Genomic DNA, 21,339 nt, shown 5'->3' with positions numbered 1-21,339 from the left:
TTTGGAAGGAACCAACCTACTGCAGGGTATCAGCTGACTGGTGCAAAATTTTCACAATATTCCAGACATTAATAGTTATTTCATTTTCTTTCAAATGCTGTCTTCAGGGACTTCCAACAATGCATGCCTTACATATTTTTCGGCAGGAATGCAAGTGAATGTATAAATACATTATAAAAGTTTAACTTATGGTATCAAGGAGATTTAGAAAACAAGTACCATTAAAATATATCTAGAGCCAAAACTTGTTTTTATTTTGGTTAAAAGGACTATCAGATTGTTTTATTTTTGCAAGCTGTGCCCCATAGGGCAGAATTTTCTTAAAGTCCTGTAGACAAGGAAGGTAGTAAAAAGAAATCTCCATAATGTCAGGAAAATGCCTCACTATTTCCTATTTTATTTTTGTTCTGGTGACAACACAAAATTTTGGATTTTCTCCCACTTTAGGGACTGTGACAGTTGTCACCAGGATAAATGAAGAGAGTAAATCTGCTCCATGGTGACAAAGACAAAACCTGACTTTGACTTTAGATATACTGTTATTCTAGCAGAAGATGACTTGGGAAACAATGCACTTCTCTGTCGGTGATATCGTTTTTGATTATTATGCAAACATATTATTAAAGTGATGTATTCATTGTACATTCAGTTATTTGGTACATTTGACTGTAAATACTGTAGCTTTAAATACTTTACCTCTTTATTAACAAAAAAAAAAACAAAAAAAAACCTTTTTGCATTTTCATGGACCATTCCTGCATATCTGGAGAGACAAAGATCGGAGATCACACAGTGCCTGCGATAGCTTATATTTTAAATAATGTAAATCAAATTGTACATACAAATGGAACAGTTTATGATTAATGTATTTATGTTTGCAACAATAGAATTTCACAGTACCAAATTTCCTCCAATTTATGGATAAGCTCCAAAAGAAGAAGGACCAACAACACTCGTAAAACATTCCATCCAATTAAACACAAATGCTTTATATAAGAACATATCACACCAGCTCTCATAAACAATTCTGTAAGGGAGATATACGAGTCATAAAGTTGCACATAAATTCACACACATTGATAAGGCAAAGGTTCTAATGTCCAGCTAATAAGCTCCTATTTGGATAGGTCAACAAAGAAGAGATTTCCAACTTGTGTCTTCTTTTTTGAAAGAGCTGGCAGACAATCCATCTGGTATCCAGCTGCCCAATGCAAGTGCAGTAAATGGTGTATGATTTTGCAAGTAGCTATAAGAGCATCATGTAATGATAGCGATAATGGTTACAGTGAAGCTCAAAGCTTGAAGCTGCAAATGGCTGTTCAGTGATTACACACAATCAAGTCAAGTTTGTGACAGATATACTCCATTAATGTTTGTTGAGGCTTGCACAGCAACACAGGGCTTAATTGGCATTTGGTTTAAGGATATTGTCACTCCTAAATTAGACATTAATTTTCATGCTGTTCTAATGGCAGGTAATCACCTTCCAGCACAAAGCAACCCCTTTCCTCTAAAGTCTAAATACACCTGCTGCAATCTGCTCCCACTCACACAGGTAAACATACACATATAGTCCCAGCTTGGAAGGGCCTCTAGTAGTCCTGGGTGTACAGCTCTGATGCATGTGGTTGCTTACAGTGCAGTGCCTCCTAGACAGAATGTACAGCATCTGGACAACCTGTCCCTTCAAGTCTGATGCCTGTTGGAGACTAAACAGGAACAATAAATGGCATCTCTTCTTCCACTGGTCCAAAGACCTCCTATAGTGCAAATGGTGCCATTGATCCCTCAACTATCAAGAGGGATCTTTTGAACCTCTTTTGCTGAAGAAATATCCGCAGCAGATCTCTCCAATAGCAATAGGCCAAAACCAGAAGTCCATGATTTTCTTCCCTATATTAATGAAACATGAAACACGAGTAATGTCCCTTCTGCTCGCACTGTCATTTCAGAAATGTACTAATATCTGAAATGTTATTGCTCTTATAAGATCTGCGGTGAATTTGTTCCTCTGAACTTTTTTTTTTGTTTTATGAATTGTCTGCAAATGTGTTAAGTACCTATACTTAAGGCATACGAGTACATGTTTAATGTATTTCTCGTGGTGAATCAATGTCTTACTAGTATCACTAAGAAAATAACTGTGATGGGCTTGATATTGTACCACAAACAATGACTGCAAGCACTAGCCTATCCTTAACTACTAATGACCTTGCTGTCAAATGATTCAGTTCAACAGTGACTATTTCTATGCTATCATTGACCAAACAGGAATGTATCAATGAATTAAAGCTATTATATTTCCAAACCTGGAACTTGTTTTTTTTTTTTTGCTAACAATGAAGTGATGCAGCATCTAATGTGCATATGCTGGACTAGAAAGGATAGAATTGATTTCATGGAATACAATAAAATTTGCCAGCAACAGCTAATAGTCACTGTCAGTTTTAACAGCAAATATTGTCTATGGTCGATAATGTCAATAGTTTTAATAATACTGATAATATTATTCAGAGTGCAATGAAATGAAAATATGTTGGCATATGTATGATGCCTACTTGAAATTTCACTGGAAGATAAGATGTGTTGGCAATCTCTGGATTTCAGAAATTTGTTTTATCCAAAGCAACTTATTAAACGATAACTTAAAAAAGGGAAAGATAAATAACAAGGAACAACACTCAAATCTGATGTTAGGCCAATCCCTGAGAAGCATTAACACCAAGATAATCCAGACTACCTTGTGGTTTCATACTCACTGCACTGCTAGAGGAAGAAAACCCAGGCCAAGAACTAAGCTTTTTGTTTGACAGAGTACCAACAGTAAATAATTTTCAAGTCTTAGGCTTACTCTAACTAAGGGTGGACACTGGCCTTTGCCATTGGCGACGATGCGTTTCATATGCTATGTAAAGCATATGACTTAGATTCAATGGTAAGGACAAACAAGCTGTATGATTAGCCAACAAAGATAATTCAAGGGGCCTTTTATTTAGTCTATGCTTTGCATTTTCTATTGCACAGAGCAGTTGATACAGGCAACAACCCCCAGAGCATATATTCTGGAGTCTTTCCTTTAAAGGAAGAGTTGCTAAACATCATAGGCAAGAGGAAATTTCCAGTGATTAGATAAGTATAGAACAGTTATGGAAGAGGCAGTGAAACATAAAGCACAAAGCAATCCATGCTATGTACTTGAGAAAACAAAGGAAGTCACTTACAATTACAAGCAGCTGTCAAGTGCAAAACAGATCTTTTTGGCCCCAGTTTGCAACCAACAACTTGCAAGCATTTTAATGATGCAGTAAAATCTTAGAAATGAATATATACCTTCAAACCTTTTATATTTGCAGCTGATTCCAGTAAAATAGATTATCTTTCACTGCAAACTGCCTTACTGTTGGAAGGTCTCAGATATCTAGTGCAATATGATACATCATGATTTGAGCTGCAACTATACTTGTTTTTATGAGATATTACAAGTAAGGACCCCAAAATAATGTGCTGTCATATTGCCCATGTCTAAAAGACAATGGCAGTCATTGCAAGAGCTTAACTAAATGCAGAATTTGGACATATAAAAGTGTCATATCTCTAGCTTTTTAACTAGGGTTTGAAAAAGGGAGTGATAGCACAAATACTGCACTATCCCCAATACCAAATTTTGGTCTGCTTGTACCCTTGAGAGAAAGAAAGAAGTTGAAGATAAGTAGGTAAAAGGAAAAGAATCAAAGTCTTAGGAGCACCCACAGCGGTCTACAACCATTCCAGGTATCTTGCCATAAATAATTTTTTGCTTGTCATTAAAATACAACATGTTAATGGGTGACATTTTGGTTGGGGTACAGCAAGGGCCAGCAGATCCCCTTGGATTTGCTTGTTGAACAAGATGAGTGTGGGGATATTTTTGCATGAACATGTACTCGCACTGGCCAGAACAGTAGTTAGCTTTGTATCGTTTTGGAGCAATAATCCAGTCCCATCCAAAGGCCTCAAAGTCCACAGTTAGTGGATATCGACAGCAGCGTGACTCAGTGGAGTGTTCATCACAGTCAAGGCCCAGATTTCTCTTTGATCGCTTGTTGTTCTCCATCACGCGCAGCTCTATAAATGGGTGCTGTAGGAACAAACGACACAGGCTTCATAAGTATGGCATAGTATAATGCATGGAAAATGTCAATGTTGCCATAACTCTAAATATATCACAAGATTTATAGATTAGGGGTAACTTGCAGACCAAATGCCCCGTACAATTTTATATTATAACAATGAGACTACTAATAAGTCAATTCAAATGACTGGTGTCCTTAGCCTTAGTTTTTAAAAATCTTTTTGAACTTGCACTAAATTACAAGCCTTTCAGCAGTTTAGGTAAAGCAGTATCTTAAAGAAGAAGTGTGACAAAGGCTTTTTTAGCAATAATTCTCCTGTGGATTACAGTTTGTTCTGCACTCCTGTGACCCCTTTTTCAGCTGACAGCGGGCTACAGACTGCTGTCAGCTGACATCACTCAGCCGTTCCAGGCTTGGAAAGAAAAAAGATCCAGACCATTTGGTCTGGATCTACCCAGATGCCTAGACCGGCACCTGGCTCAGCCTCTCAGTGATCCACTGAGATCCTAAGCCAGCCCCTCCTGCCCCCTCCACAACCCAGTGCTCCAGTGAGTATTGGAGGGGAGAGCAGAGAGCCACTGACTACAGTTACAGTGTCACAGTGGTGTTTGATCACTCAGTTCTCACTGCAGAGATGGCAGGGGATATTCAATGCTGAATCCAACAAGGTGAGTGTAATTGTTTGTTTTTTACAATTTCCAAACTTCTCTTTTAAAATCAAAATCTAAAACCTTTAGTTTTGGATAGAGTAGGGAAGATTTAGAACCCAGATCATATTCATATTGCTGTCTGTATCCCCGCTGTGGAGACTGACCCTGTCTATTTTATCCCAATGTCCACTGTGATAGGAAATCTTCCAATAGGGACATTCGTTCTGGTGACAACTAAGAGACGACTTAGCCTCACTTTAGACATTTTCTTCCTACTATCTAGAAATGAAGGGAAACCTTCCCAGTGGGACACAGATAGCACAAAAAAAACCTAACATGGATTTAACCCTTTCCAACTCTCTCCAGAACTAAAAAACAAAGTACATTTCAACTTAAAGGTCAATCAAATATAATATACCATAATATAAGTACCAGCCTGTAAATACCCCTACATTGTCATGTCATTTTTCCAGCAGTTATAGTTTGACTGACAATTACTCAGTCACGCAATATACCCAGATGAATTTTATTTTATTTTTTGAGACAGATAGACTTTTCTTTTGGTGGTACCTGGAATTTTTATTTTTTATTTTACAAAGATAAAAGTTAACCACAAAAACCCTAAAAATAATGCAAGGACATTATGCACACCCCTGAAATAACCTATTTTTGTAAAGTAGACACCCCATTGTGAATTTTAACACAATTTTTTGGAAACTAAAAAAATGCTGGTTTTAAGGTACAGGTTACATACAGTGGGAGGACTGAGATTAGGGGGTTAATGTGAAGGTCAAAGGGGGGGGGGGTGTTACTATACAGGTCAAAAGAGACAGAATGTGGGGGGGGGGGGGAGAAGGGGTTACAAAATGATCCAACAAAAACCTCCCCCCATCCTGAATCTCCTGCTGTCTATGCTCTGGAACTAGTGAGTAATTGTTCATTCATTAGTTTCTCCTTCCTTTATTGTGAGAGGACTCTTCAATGTAGGTCTGTTTACATTTGCGATCACTGTGATTGGTCATTACAGCAATCACACAGTACAGAGCTGGCCAGATCGGCTCTATATACTGTGTCTAATAACGGATGCACTGACTACCTATAGGCTTCTTCCAGAGTGACGTTTATAAACAGTGTTTATTATTGATGTCCACCTCCCCACTGTGTTTTTCCAATATGGTGGTAGTAAAAGTGTTTTTAAAGGCTTCATAAAATGTTATAGTTATGAACTGCCTTTACTTAGAAATTGGTTCAAAATGATTTATTGATAGGAAAAGTAAATGTTTTCAAGGAATGTGAAAATGTTATGTGGTATGTGTAGCTAGTACACCTGACGTAAACTAATGCCTACTGTGTTTTTTAAATTCAAAACTCCCTTCATATGGCATGTACATATACTTAAACAAGAAAGGGGGGGGGGTGTATTTCCACACACCAAAAGCCACTCGGAGAACTGATGACCTAACATTTTTTAGGATTTTAGTAAATGGTAAGATTGTTGTGTGTGTTTGTTTTTAAATACTATTAGGATACGGAACATGAACACTCATAACCTTCCAAAAAAAGGACTAGGAGGATATATGTCACAATCTCTCCTGTCACAAAATTGTGGTATCATGGAGACAGAGGTTCAGCCAAAACCACATCAAAAACAGAAAAAGTAAGGACCCTCTAATGAGGTAAATGAAGGGCCCTTAAATAACAATTAAGGCACCACATAAAGAGTACCTCGTGGCTTTGAATAATGTAATCAACCCTCTGTAGTTTGATTCCACCACAATGGGCTCACCAATTACTGTGGCAGTAATTACAACATGTATGCCATGTTGTATAGAAAGTGCATAAAAACAAATAGTAGGGTTGGAGAACCATTAGAATGGTCCATTAGACAACCCCCTCTGCTCTCACAGCCCCCCCCCCCCCTCAGTACTCAACTAGAAAATCAAAAAAGCCCAAGAAAGCAAATTGGCTGAAACCTCTCAGAAAACATCACCATTATCTATAGAAAGTAGTTAAGTAATCAGTCACCACCTTACTAAAATAGTGTATATCACCAAATTAAAAGAAATACGGTGCAAAACAACTAACTCAACATGTTTTGCTCAAAAAACGAGCCTCGTCAGGAGTGAAAAAATTAAAGGTCTAACTTTGCACCAAATCAAAAAAGCACATAACAAATATAGCTGGCTCTCTAAGGTCTACTCTATTTATAACATTAATGGTCAAAATGGGCACCACGGCTACCACGTGATGGCGTCATTGCACACCTGCGTCATGACGTCAAAGCATCATGACACTCGTGCATCGGCAGTGACACTAAAAGCGCCATCCTGTGGACTAAATAGAAAAGGCAAGAATTATATCAATAAAAAAAAGAAAATACATATAAGGGGTGACTTCTTCAAGGCCAAAGGACAAGTTTAATGTTCACACTTGTGATCACTCACTTGCAATATTAGCCTCATATGGTGGTCTCTGCTCATCAACATCTCTTAGTACCAAGGGAACCCCAATAGTGTACAGAGAGAAATGGCTAAGATAAATGCTACCTAATAAGTGTTAGGTCATTGGTCTTCCAGATGGCTTTTGGTGCGAGCGAATATGCACCCCCGTTTCTTATATATATTATATATATATATATATATATATATATATATATATATATATATATATATATATATATGTACCTAGTATACCTGCCTGAGGTTTTTTTTTTTTTTTCTATTTCCAAGAGTAGTTTTATGCATTAGGTATTACTATCCAAGCATAGTATAAACATCTAAATATTTATTCATATTAAAGGGGTTGTAAATTCAGAAGGTTTTTTATCTTAATGCATTCTATGCTTTAAGATAAAAAGCCTTCTGTGTGCAGCAGCCCCCCTAATACTTTCCCAAGCCCCTTCTCTGTTCACAAGTGCCTCAGCCTTCTGGGATTCTCTCTCCTGATTGGCTGAGACAAAGTAGCGGCGCCATTGGCTCCCGCAGGTGTCAATCAAACTCAGTTAGCCAATCAGAAGAGAGAGGGGGCAGAGCCGAACAGCTCTGAATGGATACACGGAGCTGCAGCTCTGCTCAGGTGCCCCCATAGCAGCTGCTTGCTGTAAGGGCACTCAACAGGAGTCAGGGCCCAGGAGCTCCAGCCAGGGAACCGAGAAGGAAGAGGATTTGGGCTGCTCTGTGCAAAACCAGTACACAGGGCAGGTAAGTATAACATGTTTGTTATTTTAATAGAAAAAAAAATGAAACTTTACAATCACTTTAATGCTAATCAGTAGAGATTTTTTTTTGACAATCGAAAACTTATATTTCTGTGTTACCAAAGTAGTCCATTTATTGCTCAGGTTCAGTAAGAGATGATAAACTGATCATAATCAGAACATGAACATGGAAAAACCAACCAATTCTCCCAGTCAATATCCACTCATATACCTAATAGGCAAAGTTTAAAAGTCAATTCTACAATGAGCAGATATGGCAATTTGCCATATCTACAAACAAAATCTACAAAAGCTAGCTATCTTACTCAACAGAGGCAGTCCAGTCTTAGTAGTTTGCTTGTGCTTTGTGCCAAAATCATGAAATGTTTTGAAATGAAAGTACCTACCAGTCCTTCTGCTCCAGGACCAAGAGAGGTGACAGCAAGGTCATTTCCATTTGGGTCAAAGGCATTGATTTCAATGCCCCAATTGTTGTGTGGTTGTTTGAACCAGTTCTGCAGTACATGCTTGAAATCGATGCTTTGCCAATGGCCTGTGCGTGAGTGCAAATCAATCTTTAAAGATCTAATTCGGATGTGCTTGCTGCCTTCATCCGTTACAGGCTTGAGACGTAAAATTTGAAGGTAGACGGTGGAGGTGTGCTGCACAGGTCGCAGATATACCCATAGCTGAGCTTTTACTACCTTGGTGAACATGATTTTTGGACTGAAGTTAAAGTAGCAGCAGATAGGGCTCCCATCCAGTCTCACCGCTGGGTCCGCTGAAAGTTAAAAACAGGTTACCAGAGTTACTCATTTCATATTAGGAACACAAAAAAAAAACAGACCACACTGCACATTTTTCAGACAAACAAGCCCTTCTGTTAATTTTATTCTAATAATTAGTTTATATAGGCATAAAGAAATAATAATAACACCAATGGTAGCCTAAAATCACTGGAGCTTCTGCAGATGAAAATTACACATTTTATTCTTCCTCTTATTTAGTACGTTGCAACTGCAGTCCCTAATTAACTGCATGGTGAGGGTATTCACAATTGAAGGAAGATTGGATTTTCATTCTGTGTTGTCTTTAAACACAATACTTTCAAAAACAGGAATGAAAATGGGAAATGTGTTTGTGTACAAGCAATATTATACACTCACCGGCCACTTTATTAGGTACACCTGTTCAAATGCTTGGTAACACAAATTGCTAATCAGCCAATTACATGGCAGCAACACAATGCATTTAGGCATCTAGACTGGTTAATCACTTGCCGACCAGTCACGTTGACCGTACTGTGGCACAGTGGTTCGTTATCGTCCAGCGACGTAGTACTACGTCGCTGGACTCCTCTCCCTGTAGGCGGCGCTCGCGTGCCGCCGGAGGCGTGCTCCCGCTGTTTTCAGTCACAGCGGGAGTCGGACCAGGGGAGGAGCGGCGGCGATCGCCGCCACTCTTCCCCGATCGTCAGGGAATCTAGTTTGGAGATCCGCCCGCCTGTGTAAACAGAGCGGGTGGATCTCCTAAGTGACAAGGAGTGACAGATTGCAGTGTTCGGCATAGCTGAACATGCGATCTGTCCCTGACTTACTCAGTCACCTCCCCCCACACACGTTAGTAAGCACCAGGCATACATTAACCCCTCCCTCTCCAATAAAATTAACCCCTTCCCTGCCAGTGTCATTTTTACAGTAACAGTGCATATATATATAGCACTGATTACTGCAGTAATGTCACTGGTACCCCCAAAAGTGTCAAAAATGTCAGTCAAGGGTCCGATCTGTCCGCCGCAATGTCGCAGTCCCGCAAAAAAAATCGCAGATCGCCGCCATTACTCGTTAAAAAAAAAAAACACCAAAAATGACAGAAATCTTTCCCTTAGTTAGTAAACGCAATAACTTTTGCGCAAACCAATCAAAATACGCTTATTGTGATTTTTTTTACCAAACATAGGTAGCAGAAAACAAATTGGCCAAAAATTTTAAAAAATTTAGATTTTTACATTTTTTTGGGGGGGAATTTCATTTAAAAAAAATGTTAAAAATATTGTTATTTTTTCAAAATAAACGTTTTTTTGTTTATAGCGCAAAAAGTAAAAATCGCACAGGTGATCAAATACCACCAAAAGAAAGCTCTGTTTGTGGGGAAAAAAGGACGTAAATTTAGTTTGGGTACGGCGTCGCACAACGCCGAATCGCAAAAAGTGGCCTGGACGTAAGACAGCAAAATCCTCCGGTGGTAAAGTGGTTAAGACAACTTGCTGAAATTTAAACTGAGCATCAGAATGGGGAAAAAAGGGCATTTACGTGACTTTGAAAGTGGCCTGGTTGCTGGTGCCAGACGAGCTGGTCTGAGTATTTCAAAAATTGCTGATCTACTGGGATTTTCAAGCACAACCATCTCTATGGCTTACAGAGAATGGTCCAAAAAAGGGAAAATATCCAGTGAGTGGAAGTTGTGTGGACAAAAATGCCTTGTTGTTGTCAGAGGAGAATGGGCAGACTGGTTTGAGATGATAGAAAGGCAGCAGTAACTCAAATAACCACTCGTAACAACCAAGGTTTGCAGAATACCATCTCTGAAGGCACTGAACACATCAAACCTTGAAGCAGATAGACTACAGCACCAGAAGACCACCCTGGGTGCCACTCCTGTCAACTAAGAACAGGGAACTGAGGCTACAATTTACACAGGCTCACCAAAATTGGACAATAGAAGATTGAAAAATGTTGCCTGGTCTGATGAGTCCCGATTCCAGCTGCCACATTCAAATAGTATGGTCAAAATTTGGATCCATCCTGCCTTGTATCAACGGTTCAGGTTTGTGGTTGTGTAATGGTGTGGAGCATATTTTCTTGGCACACTTTGGGCCCCTTAGTACCAATTGAGCATGTTTGAAATGCCACAAACTACCTGAGTATTGTTGCTGACCATGTCCATCCCTTTATGACTACAGTGTACCCATCTTTTGATGGCTCCTTCCAGCAGGATAATGCACCATGTCACAAAGCTCAAATCATCTCACCACTGGTTTCTTGAACATGACAATGAGGTCACTGTACTCCAATTGCCTCCACAGTCACCAGATCTCAATCCAATAGAGCACCTTTGGGATGTGGTGGAACGGGAAATTCGCATCATGGATGCGCAGCCAACAAATCTGCAGCAACTGCGCAAATTTTTATTTTTTTTTCTAATGGAAGAGTTTACTACCTCTTTAATAGCACAACCCAATAATGGTACATAAGACTGTGCTGTGGAAAGAGAAGTCGCTGCCAAGTTACCTACAGGTTCTTTAGATTAAACATGCCTGTTTTGCTTCTTTTTTTTAGTTGAAGTTAAGGGAATAAACATTCATGTATTCTATTTTATGCTATTTAATAGTGAAGTGCCGGAGGAGACTGTGAAGGTAGAATAATGTTTCAAATTGGGGGTAATGATTACACTTAAATGAAACAGATGGCCGAAGTTTTAGGTTAACATTTGTACATAAATAGAATGAATAATTGCTATTTTTTCAAGACCATGTACAAATGTAATAAAAAATGTTATGCCTGATTAAAGTGCCAAAATATTTTAATATTACCGCTGCCTTGCACATACTAAATCAATTTACCTGTAAATGTGTTTGTTTTCTCCAGATATTAAAACTAGAGTTAACATTCTATTTCTGATGTTGCACACTCACAAGCTTTTCTTCATCAACTGGTTATTTTCTGTTTTTTTAATAGCAAAGTGCTAGATTTTTATCATGTGGTGTACGGTAACTTAAAGCTCATGTCCAAGAAAATGTGCATCCTCACACATCCTTTCTTTCTTGCTATATAGCTCCTTCCCATTCCCAAATTGTTTTTTAAAAATCCCATAAACCCATTTTTTAGCTCAAAAAGTTTACAGCCACTTCTTCGTCATTGAATACCTCTTCTATGAGTGCAGACCAGTAATCTAGTGTTGCAATCTTTGCCTGCCACTGATCAATCATGATAACATCACGCTTGCTGCATAATTTACACTATATTACCAAAAGTATTGGGACACCTGCCTTTACACGCACATGACTTTAATGGCATCCCAGTCTTAGTCCGTACAGTTAGTTCAATATTGAGTTGGCCCACCCTTTACAGCTTCAACTCTTCTGGGAAGGCTGTCCACAAGGTTTAGGAGTGTCTATGGAAATCTTTGACCATTCTTCCAGAAGCGCATTTGTGAGCTCAGGCAATGATGCTGGAAGAGAAGGCATAGCTTGAAGTCTCAGCTCTAATTCATCCCAAAGGTGTTCTATTGGGTTGAGATTAGGACTCTGTGCAGGCCAGTCATGTTTCTCTACCCCAAACTTGCTCATCTATGTCTTTATGGACCTTGCTTTGTGCACTGGCCCAAATCATTTGGTGGAGGGGGGATTATGGTGTGGGGTTGTTTTTCAGGAGTTGGCCCCTTAGTTCCAGTGAGGGGGGACTCTTAAGGCGTCAGCATACCAAGACATTTTGGACAATTTAATGTTTCCAACATTGTAGGAACAGTTTGGGGATGGCCCCTTTGTGTTTCAACATGACTGCGCACCAGTGCACAAAGCAAGATCTCCAATATTGGTTTGTTTGTTGCTGGTCCAGAAAAAGCAGCTTTTAACCACTTATCGCCCACCCACCGTCAAATGACGGCGGAGGGGTGCGGCTCTTGTTCTGGGACGACGTCATACGACATGACTGTCTAACAGTTATATGACTGTCAGAGTGTGTGACGAGGAGAGCCAATCAGCGGCTCCTCCCCAAAGGGGAGTCTAGGACAGGTAATCAGGGCACTGATCATCAGTGCCCTGATTACAGAAAAGTTAAAAAACAGTGCCCATCAGTGCCCACCATAGGTGCCCATAGTGCTGCCAGTCAGTGCCCACTCATCTGTGATGCCCATCAGTGCCGCCCGTCAGTGCTCATCAGTGCTGCCCATCATTGCTGTCCATCAGTGCCCATCACTGCCGGCCGTCAGTGCCGCCTATCAGTGCCCATCAGTGCCACCTCATCAATGCCCATCAGTGCAGTCTATCAGTGCCCATCAGTGGCGCCTCATCAGCGCACATCAATGAAGGAGAAAAACTATTTATTTTAAAAATTTACTGGCAGAAAATAAGAAAAACCTTTTTTTTCCCTAATTTTTTTTTTTTTTTTAGTAAGAAATAAAAAACACAGCGGTGATTAAATGCTCACTGGTCAAATAAAATAGATATTTGCTTAGAGGCAGTTAAAAGTTGAGGCAGGAGGGGCAGCTGAGTCTGAATTCTGAATTTGACTCAAACTTTATTATTGTAAATTGTTTTAAATTATTTCCTATGCATAATAAACAGGTGGGTTGTGGGAGGTAGCGGGAATCAGGGTGTTCAGTATGGCATCCTCACAGTGGGGGGTAGGACTGGGGCGGGGGGTAGGACTGGGGCCAGTCTATTATCTAGACGAAGGATATTAAAATGTTTTTTAATAATCTGGGAAATTGCCCTATATTGATCATTAAATCCACTTATGAATCTCACAGTGTTGACTTTATCTGTCTTGGTGTGTTTTGGGGTCTGTATGGGCTCCAAGTGTGCTTGGAAAGCTCCTTTCACCAAAGGTGAGGGATATCCCTTGTCTGAGAAACATTCCATCATTTTAGCACCCTGATTACAATAATCTACCGGGTTGGAGCAAATACGCCGGAGCCTGTGGAATTGGCCTCCAGGGATGTTACGTTTCCACGCTGGATGGTGACAGCTGGTATAATGCAAATATGAGTTACCACTAGTAGGTTTGATGTGATTCCTACTCGTGATCGATGGGCCATCATGGGAAAGGACTAGGTCCAGAAACACCAACTTGTTGGGGTCAATCACAGATGTAATGAAAGACCCAACGGGTTGGCGTTACAATGGGCCACGAAGGAGCCGAAAGTTTTGACTCCCCCGCTCCAAATGAGAACAATATCATTGATATAGCATCCATAATAAACAATATAACGAGCAAAAGGATTATTGTTCCAAATGGAATGTTCCTCCCATAGGCCCATCGTCAAATTTGCATAAACTGGGGCAAAATTGGCCCCCATGGCTGTGCCCTTAATCTGCAGATAAAATTGGTCTAAGTAGGAGAAGTAGTTGTGTCGCAAATAAAATTCAGTGCAATCAACCAAAAAGATAGACTGCAGTGAGTTAAAAGAACCTGACTGTGTCAAAAAATGTGTTATGGCCTGAAGTCCTACATCATGGGGAATGGAGGTATAAAGAGATGTTACATCCAGGGAGGCCCACAAATAGTCATCCTCCCATGTATAAAACTTCAAGGCATCAAGGACTTGGGACTAATACCTTATGTACGAAGGTAACTGACAAACGAGTTGTTGAAGAAAAGAATCAATGTACTTGGAAACTCCACTGGTGAAACTATTGGTACTAGCCACAATTGGCCTCCCTTGTGGTTGTACAAGTGACTTGTGTACCTTAGGGAGACCGTGTGAGCCTCTACCATTGGATGCTGACAATCACCATCAGGGAGCACCCCTTTCCATCTTGGGTCACCCGATGTTATTGGAGTCTCATTATCACCACCAGGGATCCCCACAGCAGCCCAAGGAGACTCGGAGGCTTCAGGGTTCAGTTTGGAAGTACATTTATTGATTTTTATCCGTTTGTGTTTATTAAACCTTCAAGGCTCATTATGAGACTATTATTGGGGTTATCATTTAAACTTATAAGCCATATGTGCACACAAAAGCGCCATCCTTCTTTTCTGTTTCAATTGTTTCTATACACCATCCCGTGTTAAGGATTGGGCAGCCGTGGCGCACTTGATATACAGCTTCTACAATTAATAACTTTTGGGTTCTTGATACAACAGGAAAATTGCATTCAGGACTAGCACTTGAACCTTTTCTGTGTTACTTTGATTTCACTGCATACTCATTGCACACTCTGAGATTCTAGAGTGTGCATTAGAAACTGCAGCAAGTCATATATAGCAGCCTCATTTTATGGTTGGAGGACATTGAGCATCATTTAGCCCCTTCCTATTCTAGCCTTACTGTCCCTGGCCTGCCCTTTTCATTCATTGGATTCTAGTTATAGTATTTCATTCATGAAGGCTCAGCAAGTATTTGGGCATATCCTAGGGCAGTCTGCATGCAAATTCTGCCTGCCAAGGAAAAATCAGTCCTTCAGTCTGACAGCTACCTATCAAGGTATTTTGCATAACTCCTCCCATGAGCCTGCCCACTCCCTGCATCAGTGCTGGGGGATCTTGAGAGGATAACTGAGGCAGGGTGCTGTGATGTTTTCAGGCCATAATCTGCCTGGGAAGCAAAGAGGCTCAGTGATGAAATGGCTGGGTACAAAATAAGGTATGTATTTAAAGTGGAAGGGTTTTATTGTTTAAGAATGTTCTTGAAGCATAACTTTTATTGAATTTCTTACAATGTAGAGAACAGATAATACAAACTGTCAAAGTGCATTAAGTTGTAACACAAGTTGCCTAGGTGATATTGCACTTGTAGCAGGTCTTTGGAGAGTTCCATTATAAAACAATCTTTACCAGTGAACCCCAAACTGCGGCCCAGAGGCCCATTGTTGGTATCAAGGAAGCAATAATGCCCCATCCTTAGTACCATTGTCAGGAATTATGCTCCATTGTTGAATTCACTAGGAGGAATAGTGCCCCAAGGGCCAAATAAAGGCAGGTCACTATTCCTCCAAATGAAATAAATAACACAGCATAATTCTTGCCACTGACACTAAGAATGGGGAATTATTGCTTCCTTGATACCAACAATGGGGCACTATTCCTCCCATTATTACAAGTGATGGAATATTATTTATTCCTATTGATGCCAGGGCACTTTCTAAACACGCTGACCACAGTCTGCTCCCTCCAAAGTGTGAAGGACAGTAAACTGGCCCTTTGTTTGGAAGTTTGGAGACCCATCTGTACTGAGTACATATAAGTTGTACCATCTTATAAGAAAACAGTACATAAATGCAACCAGTTATTTGCCTTATTGATCTGCATTAAAAAATATGGGTAGACAATTTCAGAGTTGTACAATTATAGTCCACGTATAACATCAACAAACAAACCAACAGTTGTACATTAGGTACATACAGGGTACAATGTGTTGTTCAAAGCTTTTAGGATTAGAGAAATATAAAAACACATCACATTATCTACTTTTCTAATATTCCAATCATGGATCCCATTGCTCATAGAATCTCTTTTGAATGATGATTTGAGGGGCTATACTATATACTATTTTAGTATTTTTATATATATATGCTATATATTAATATTATATATATATATATATATATATATATATATATATATATATATATATATATATATATATGTATAAATTATACACTATATATATATTGTTTCTATAGTAACAACATTACCTTTCCATTTTTTTAACTAGCATTAGTCTAGCTACAATAATGATGTGCATAATAAAAGGCTTCAGGATTGGAGGAAGAATTTTCATGCCTTTATTGTATATATTCATTAGCATGTTGATGAGAGGGTGGAAGAAGGAACCAAGGAAAGCAAGTTATCGGGCAGATTTAATACTAAACACATACTGTTTAATGTACTTTGTCCCTTCTCTTTCTGTATATGGATGATGGCACTGTAATTATTTTAATTATAAAAAAACACATCTAAGTTCCTTTTTCCTAATCAATTTACAGCCCTCACATGATTCAGCTCTTTCCCAGTCGGTCTGTAGGAAAACAAAAGCAGGAGGAGCTTTTAGACCTCTGCTGCTGGTCACATGTTTAAATGAATAAAAAAAAAAAAAAAAAAACAGCCTTTGGAATACAGAGTAAAAATAAATAAATAATATCAATAAACTGTTTGAAATTGGCATACAAGTATATATATATATACATATATATATATGAAATAGTGTGGGTAGATTTCTGCCAGTCGCAAGCTGTGTCACGCCCCTCCAGCCTGTGTCTTAAAATAAGAGAGAGGTGAAGCCTCCATTATTCTACATGTAATATCCCACCTTCACTGTGTTTTTTTTTTTAACAATCACGTTTATTGAGTACATGATGTACATTACAACAAAAGTAAAGTAAAGCATTCTGTAAATTAGGTACATACATGTCATACAGTGATGGGACAATAGCAACTAACTGCAGGAACAGGCAGAAGACTGCAACAATCGTAAAGAACACGTAGCACAAGTAGTCACACAGTAAAAAAAGCACAGAAGTGCAACCTCTATTTTCACTGTGTTTAGCTGGTTAGTGGGCATAGAGGAGGAGGGAGGGAGTGGGCTGTCATTTACCACTGTGTATAAGCCCACATGTGTGACTCTATAGTGACACGAGCTGCTCAGATGTGATAGGGAGTAAATGCTCAGCATAGAAACTCACTGAAAACTGAGCATGTGCAGAGTTGCCACCACAGCTACAAAATTCCCAGCTGAATTGGGAAAATGAACAGAAGGTGGATATAGAGAGGAGCAGGATCAAGCTATTGTTTTGCAGGATACAGAAAAAGAATCTCATAGTGAATGAGTGAGCACGAACAGCATGGAATACAACATTTATTGATAATTTTTTTTATGATATCGGTTTAGTGACATTTTAGGAAACTTCAGAGTGGGACTAAGGCTACCCTTTCAGCAGGACAATGCTCCTAAATATAAATATACTGCATAACTCATATACTGACTGCCAAGTCTAAACAGATCAGTAGACACTTTCCCCAATCCTGATATTTAACTACTTGCTGACCACCCTATAGCTGCTTTATTGCTACAGGATGGCAGCTCTGCGCCAGATTATGTGATCCTGCACTTCCGCCTGCAGAAGGCATGCACGAACTGCTAGCGGGTCCCTTCTGCTGTGATTATTCACAACAGAAGCCGATCTGTGGGTGCCGGGAACTCAATGTCTGACGGCACCCGCCGATCGCCAGGCAGAGACTCTGAACTGAGCTCTGCCTATGTAAACAAGGCAGATCTCCGTTCTGACAGGGGAGAAGGGATGGATGTTGTGTTCCTGCAAAACAGGGAATAAAATCCATCTCTTCTCCTAGCAAAAGCAGCCTATACAATACACATAAACACTGGCTAGGCACACAGTTAACCCTTTGATCGCTCTAGATGTTTAATCCCTTCCAGGCCAGTGTCATTAGTTACAGTAATGAAAAGAAAATATAACCCGCGCCCCTCAAAAGCCAAAGCCGCAAACTCCTAACTTTGGTAGGTTATGGGTGGATACAGGAACAAAAAGGGAGTTGCGCTAAAGCATAAGTCAAATTACACATACACTAATGACAGAAATGTGTTGGATATACAGTGAATGACTAAAACCGCACAAAAATGAAGTAGTCTCATATCAAATATATGTAGGCATGAATCATACACCAATACAATCAAAAATAGAAATGGAATAATAGTCCAAACAAATGAATGAAAAAAAATGATCCTCCCAGCCAATGAAGCCAGTGGTACACGAAAGGACAGTTCAAATCAGATAAACTGCAGAGGTCATGCACCTAGGTGAATAAGACGATGACAAAATGTGAGGTCCCAACCACCATACACAGCCTCTTACCAGAAAGCAGTGGGATAAGCGCATCAGGTAGTTCAGGACTACTCCAGCCTATTTCCCAAACAAAGCAGGATATCCAAGCCTCTTGTTGGAACCGGCATAGGCTCGCCTCAAAACCCCTCACAGGATGCCTCACAGGATGTCTCTCAAAGAGACATCCTGTCTCTTTGAACAGATGGGGCATGCCCATAGTGTGATACCTCAATGACAATTTATTGATGTATAGATAAGGTGTGCACTCACCCACAAAGAATGTAACAAAGCATGAAAGCGCTGCAGTAAGCCGGAGGTTCCTGGCCATACACCTTCCACCAAAAAGATGGCCGACCTCGGGCTTCCGGGTGTGACGTGATGTCGCTGAACTAGTTCCTTCCAACGCGTTTCATCATTACGACGTTGTCAAGGGGGCATAGTCCAGCGTCCGCGTCACAAACCCTAAATAGCACGTCAATCTGATGATTATCCACAGCACCTGATAGGTCCTCACGGCGCGAACACCCACAGCCGGAAGTGACCTATGCGCTCCACTACGGAGCACCGGAAGGATGTGGTTGGATAATCCGGAAACACAATAGTTAGCAACAAGGTAAAACAGACAAGCTCCACCCAAATGCTCTGGACATGATTCGATATGGATTGCAGGCAGGAAGAACATAAAAATACCGCAATCCAACTGGGGACACAGCCACCATTAAAATCATAAATGCAAATAAATAACATCCCACTCGGAATTTCGAGGGGAACACCACCAGGAGCCAGCTCCAGTGCACTGCAGCAAAAATAACATATAACATAAGACAATAAATATTTGATCTATGGCATTAGAAATTTACAGCATAAATAAATCAACATTTAAATTCCTAAAATCTTTAAAATAGGTACAAGTACACTGAAACGGAAATGCAATAAAATACATTAATCATATAAAAGATATGACACCCAGAGGGACAATAAAAGACAACAAGAAAAAGTAGCAATTGATATTAAAGGGGAATGATTAAGAACCAAAAAGGATATATAGGCCTAAGGCAAGATTAATGAAGGCATTAACATCCCATTCGATGTTAAGGCCAAAAGGCATATATACCTTAAGCAAATAAATCCATTTGGTCTCTAATCTTGATATTTCCCTCCTTATATGACAGCCCCTCCAATGTGGTTGAAGAACGTCAATAATCATGAAAGAGGTACCCCTAGGGTCTTCGGCATGTTTCTCGTCAAAGTGTTTGGATAGTGAATGCTTTGGGAAACCTTTCCTGATATTTGCCACATGTTCATTCATCCGCACCTGAAAAGGATGAATGGTGCGGCCCACATAGTGTAGGCCGCAAGGACAGGTGATGAGATAAACTACGTTTTTAGTGGAACATGTGGCAAAGTGTTCTATCTCATATTCCCTCTTGGTGACATTTGAGGAGAACCCAGTGTATTTCCTGTTCTTCAAATGATTCACCTTACAAATTGAACACCTCCTACATGGATAAAACCCATTCATTTGGAAAAATGGGGTAGGCTTCTTAGGGGGATCTACGATATTAGGAGCAATCGACAACCTCAGCGGGGGCAAGCCCCTAAAAGTGACTGAAGGGGATTCTGGCAAGAGAGGCCCTAAAATTGTATCACTCTTAAGGACTCCCCAATGTTTTCTAAGAAGTTTCTTTTCCAGAAAGTGTTGAGAAGAGTAGCTGGTAAAAAAAGTAAACTTAGGAAGAACTTTGGGAATCTTCACAACCCCTTCTGGTGGCACTGGTTTGGATGAAGGATCTAAAATGTGCCCACGGTCAATAGACCCCACCTCTTGGGCAATAGCATCAAGTTCCTCCAGGCTGTAGCCCTTGGAAGTGAATTTGTGCTTTAATAAGTTAGCCTCCACCCAGTAGTCTTCCAACCTAGAGCAGTTCCTCCTCAAGCGCCTAAACTGGCTCTTAGGCACCCCTTTGAGCCAGGGGCGACAGTTAGTTACAGTGACAGTGCATATTTTTATTGCTGACCAAGGTATTAGTGTCCCTGGTTCCAGCAAAATGTCAAAAGTAAAAAAAAATTCCATAAATATATACCATAGTTTGTAGACGCTATAATGTTCGCAAAAAAAAAATATATATATATGCTTACAAGAATTTTCTTTACCAAAAATATGTAGTAGGATACATATTGCCCTAAATTTATGCAGACATTGGATTTTTTTTATTTTTATTGGATATGTTTTATAGCAGAAATATTGTTTTTTTTTTTTCAAAATTGTCAGTCTATTTTTGTTTATAGCGCAAAAAATAAAAACCACAGAGGTGATCAAATACCACCAAAAGAAAGCTCTATTTGTGCGGAAAAGATGACACAAACTTTAATTGGGTACAGCATTGCATGACTGCGCAATTGTCAAAGTAACAAAGTGCCTTATAGCAAAAAATATCCTAGTCATGAAGGGGAGGAAAATATTCCAGAGGTCAAGTGGTTAAAAAAGGTGTGCAATTCTTGTTCAGCAAGACATGCAGGGTTTACTCCAGCCAACTTTATCATCTTCCAATCTCATAGGTAGTCTGTAACAGTCTGCAATATTAATTTAAAACTTTGTGCTTGCAGGCTATCATACTGGGAGTTAAAAGCAAATCTTTTATAGTACTATTACTATTACAGGTTTGGAAAATTTAATTTCTGCCTACATTCAACTTTACTTAGGCATATCAAATGAAATGGATTCAATCCATGCAGACTTAACCATTTAATTAATAGTTACCAGGAGGCATTGAACTAGACTAGTTAAACTTTTCAGTGAAATAGAAACAACTTGGAATG

At 39.7% G+C, this 21,339-nt stretch overlaps 1 protein-coding gene across 1 annotated transcript in view; it reads right to left on the bottom strand.

Moving 5' to 3' along the window:
• Positions 1-714: 714 nt before the first annotated feature.
• GDF11 (growth differentiation factor 11) overlaps positions 715-21,339 on the bottom strand; it is a 240,756-nt gene continuing 220,131 nt past the window's right edge. The window contains exons 2-3 of the mRNA XM_082245741.1: positions 8,366-8,739; positions 715-4,117 (exon numbers count right to left, since the gene is read on the bottom strand). Coding sequence (XP_082101867.1) covers positions 3,737-4,117; positions 8,366-8,739 — 755 coding nt within the window. The 3' untranslated portion in view covers positions 715-3,736. The remainder of the gene's footprint in view (positions 4,118-8,365; positions 8,740-21,339) is intronic.

Source organism: Pelophylax lessonae (genome assembly GCF_965119305.1).
Source record: "Pelophylax lessonae genome assembly, chromosome: 2".
Taxonomy (NCBI): domain Eukaryota; kingdom Metazoa; phylum Chordata; class Amphibia; order Anura; family Ranidae; genus Pelophylax; species Pelophylax lessonae.
This window is presented reverse-complemented; position numbering and strand designations above follow the sequence as displayed.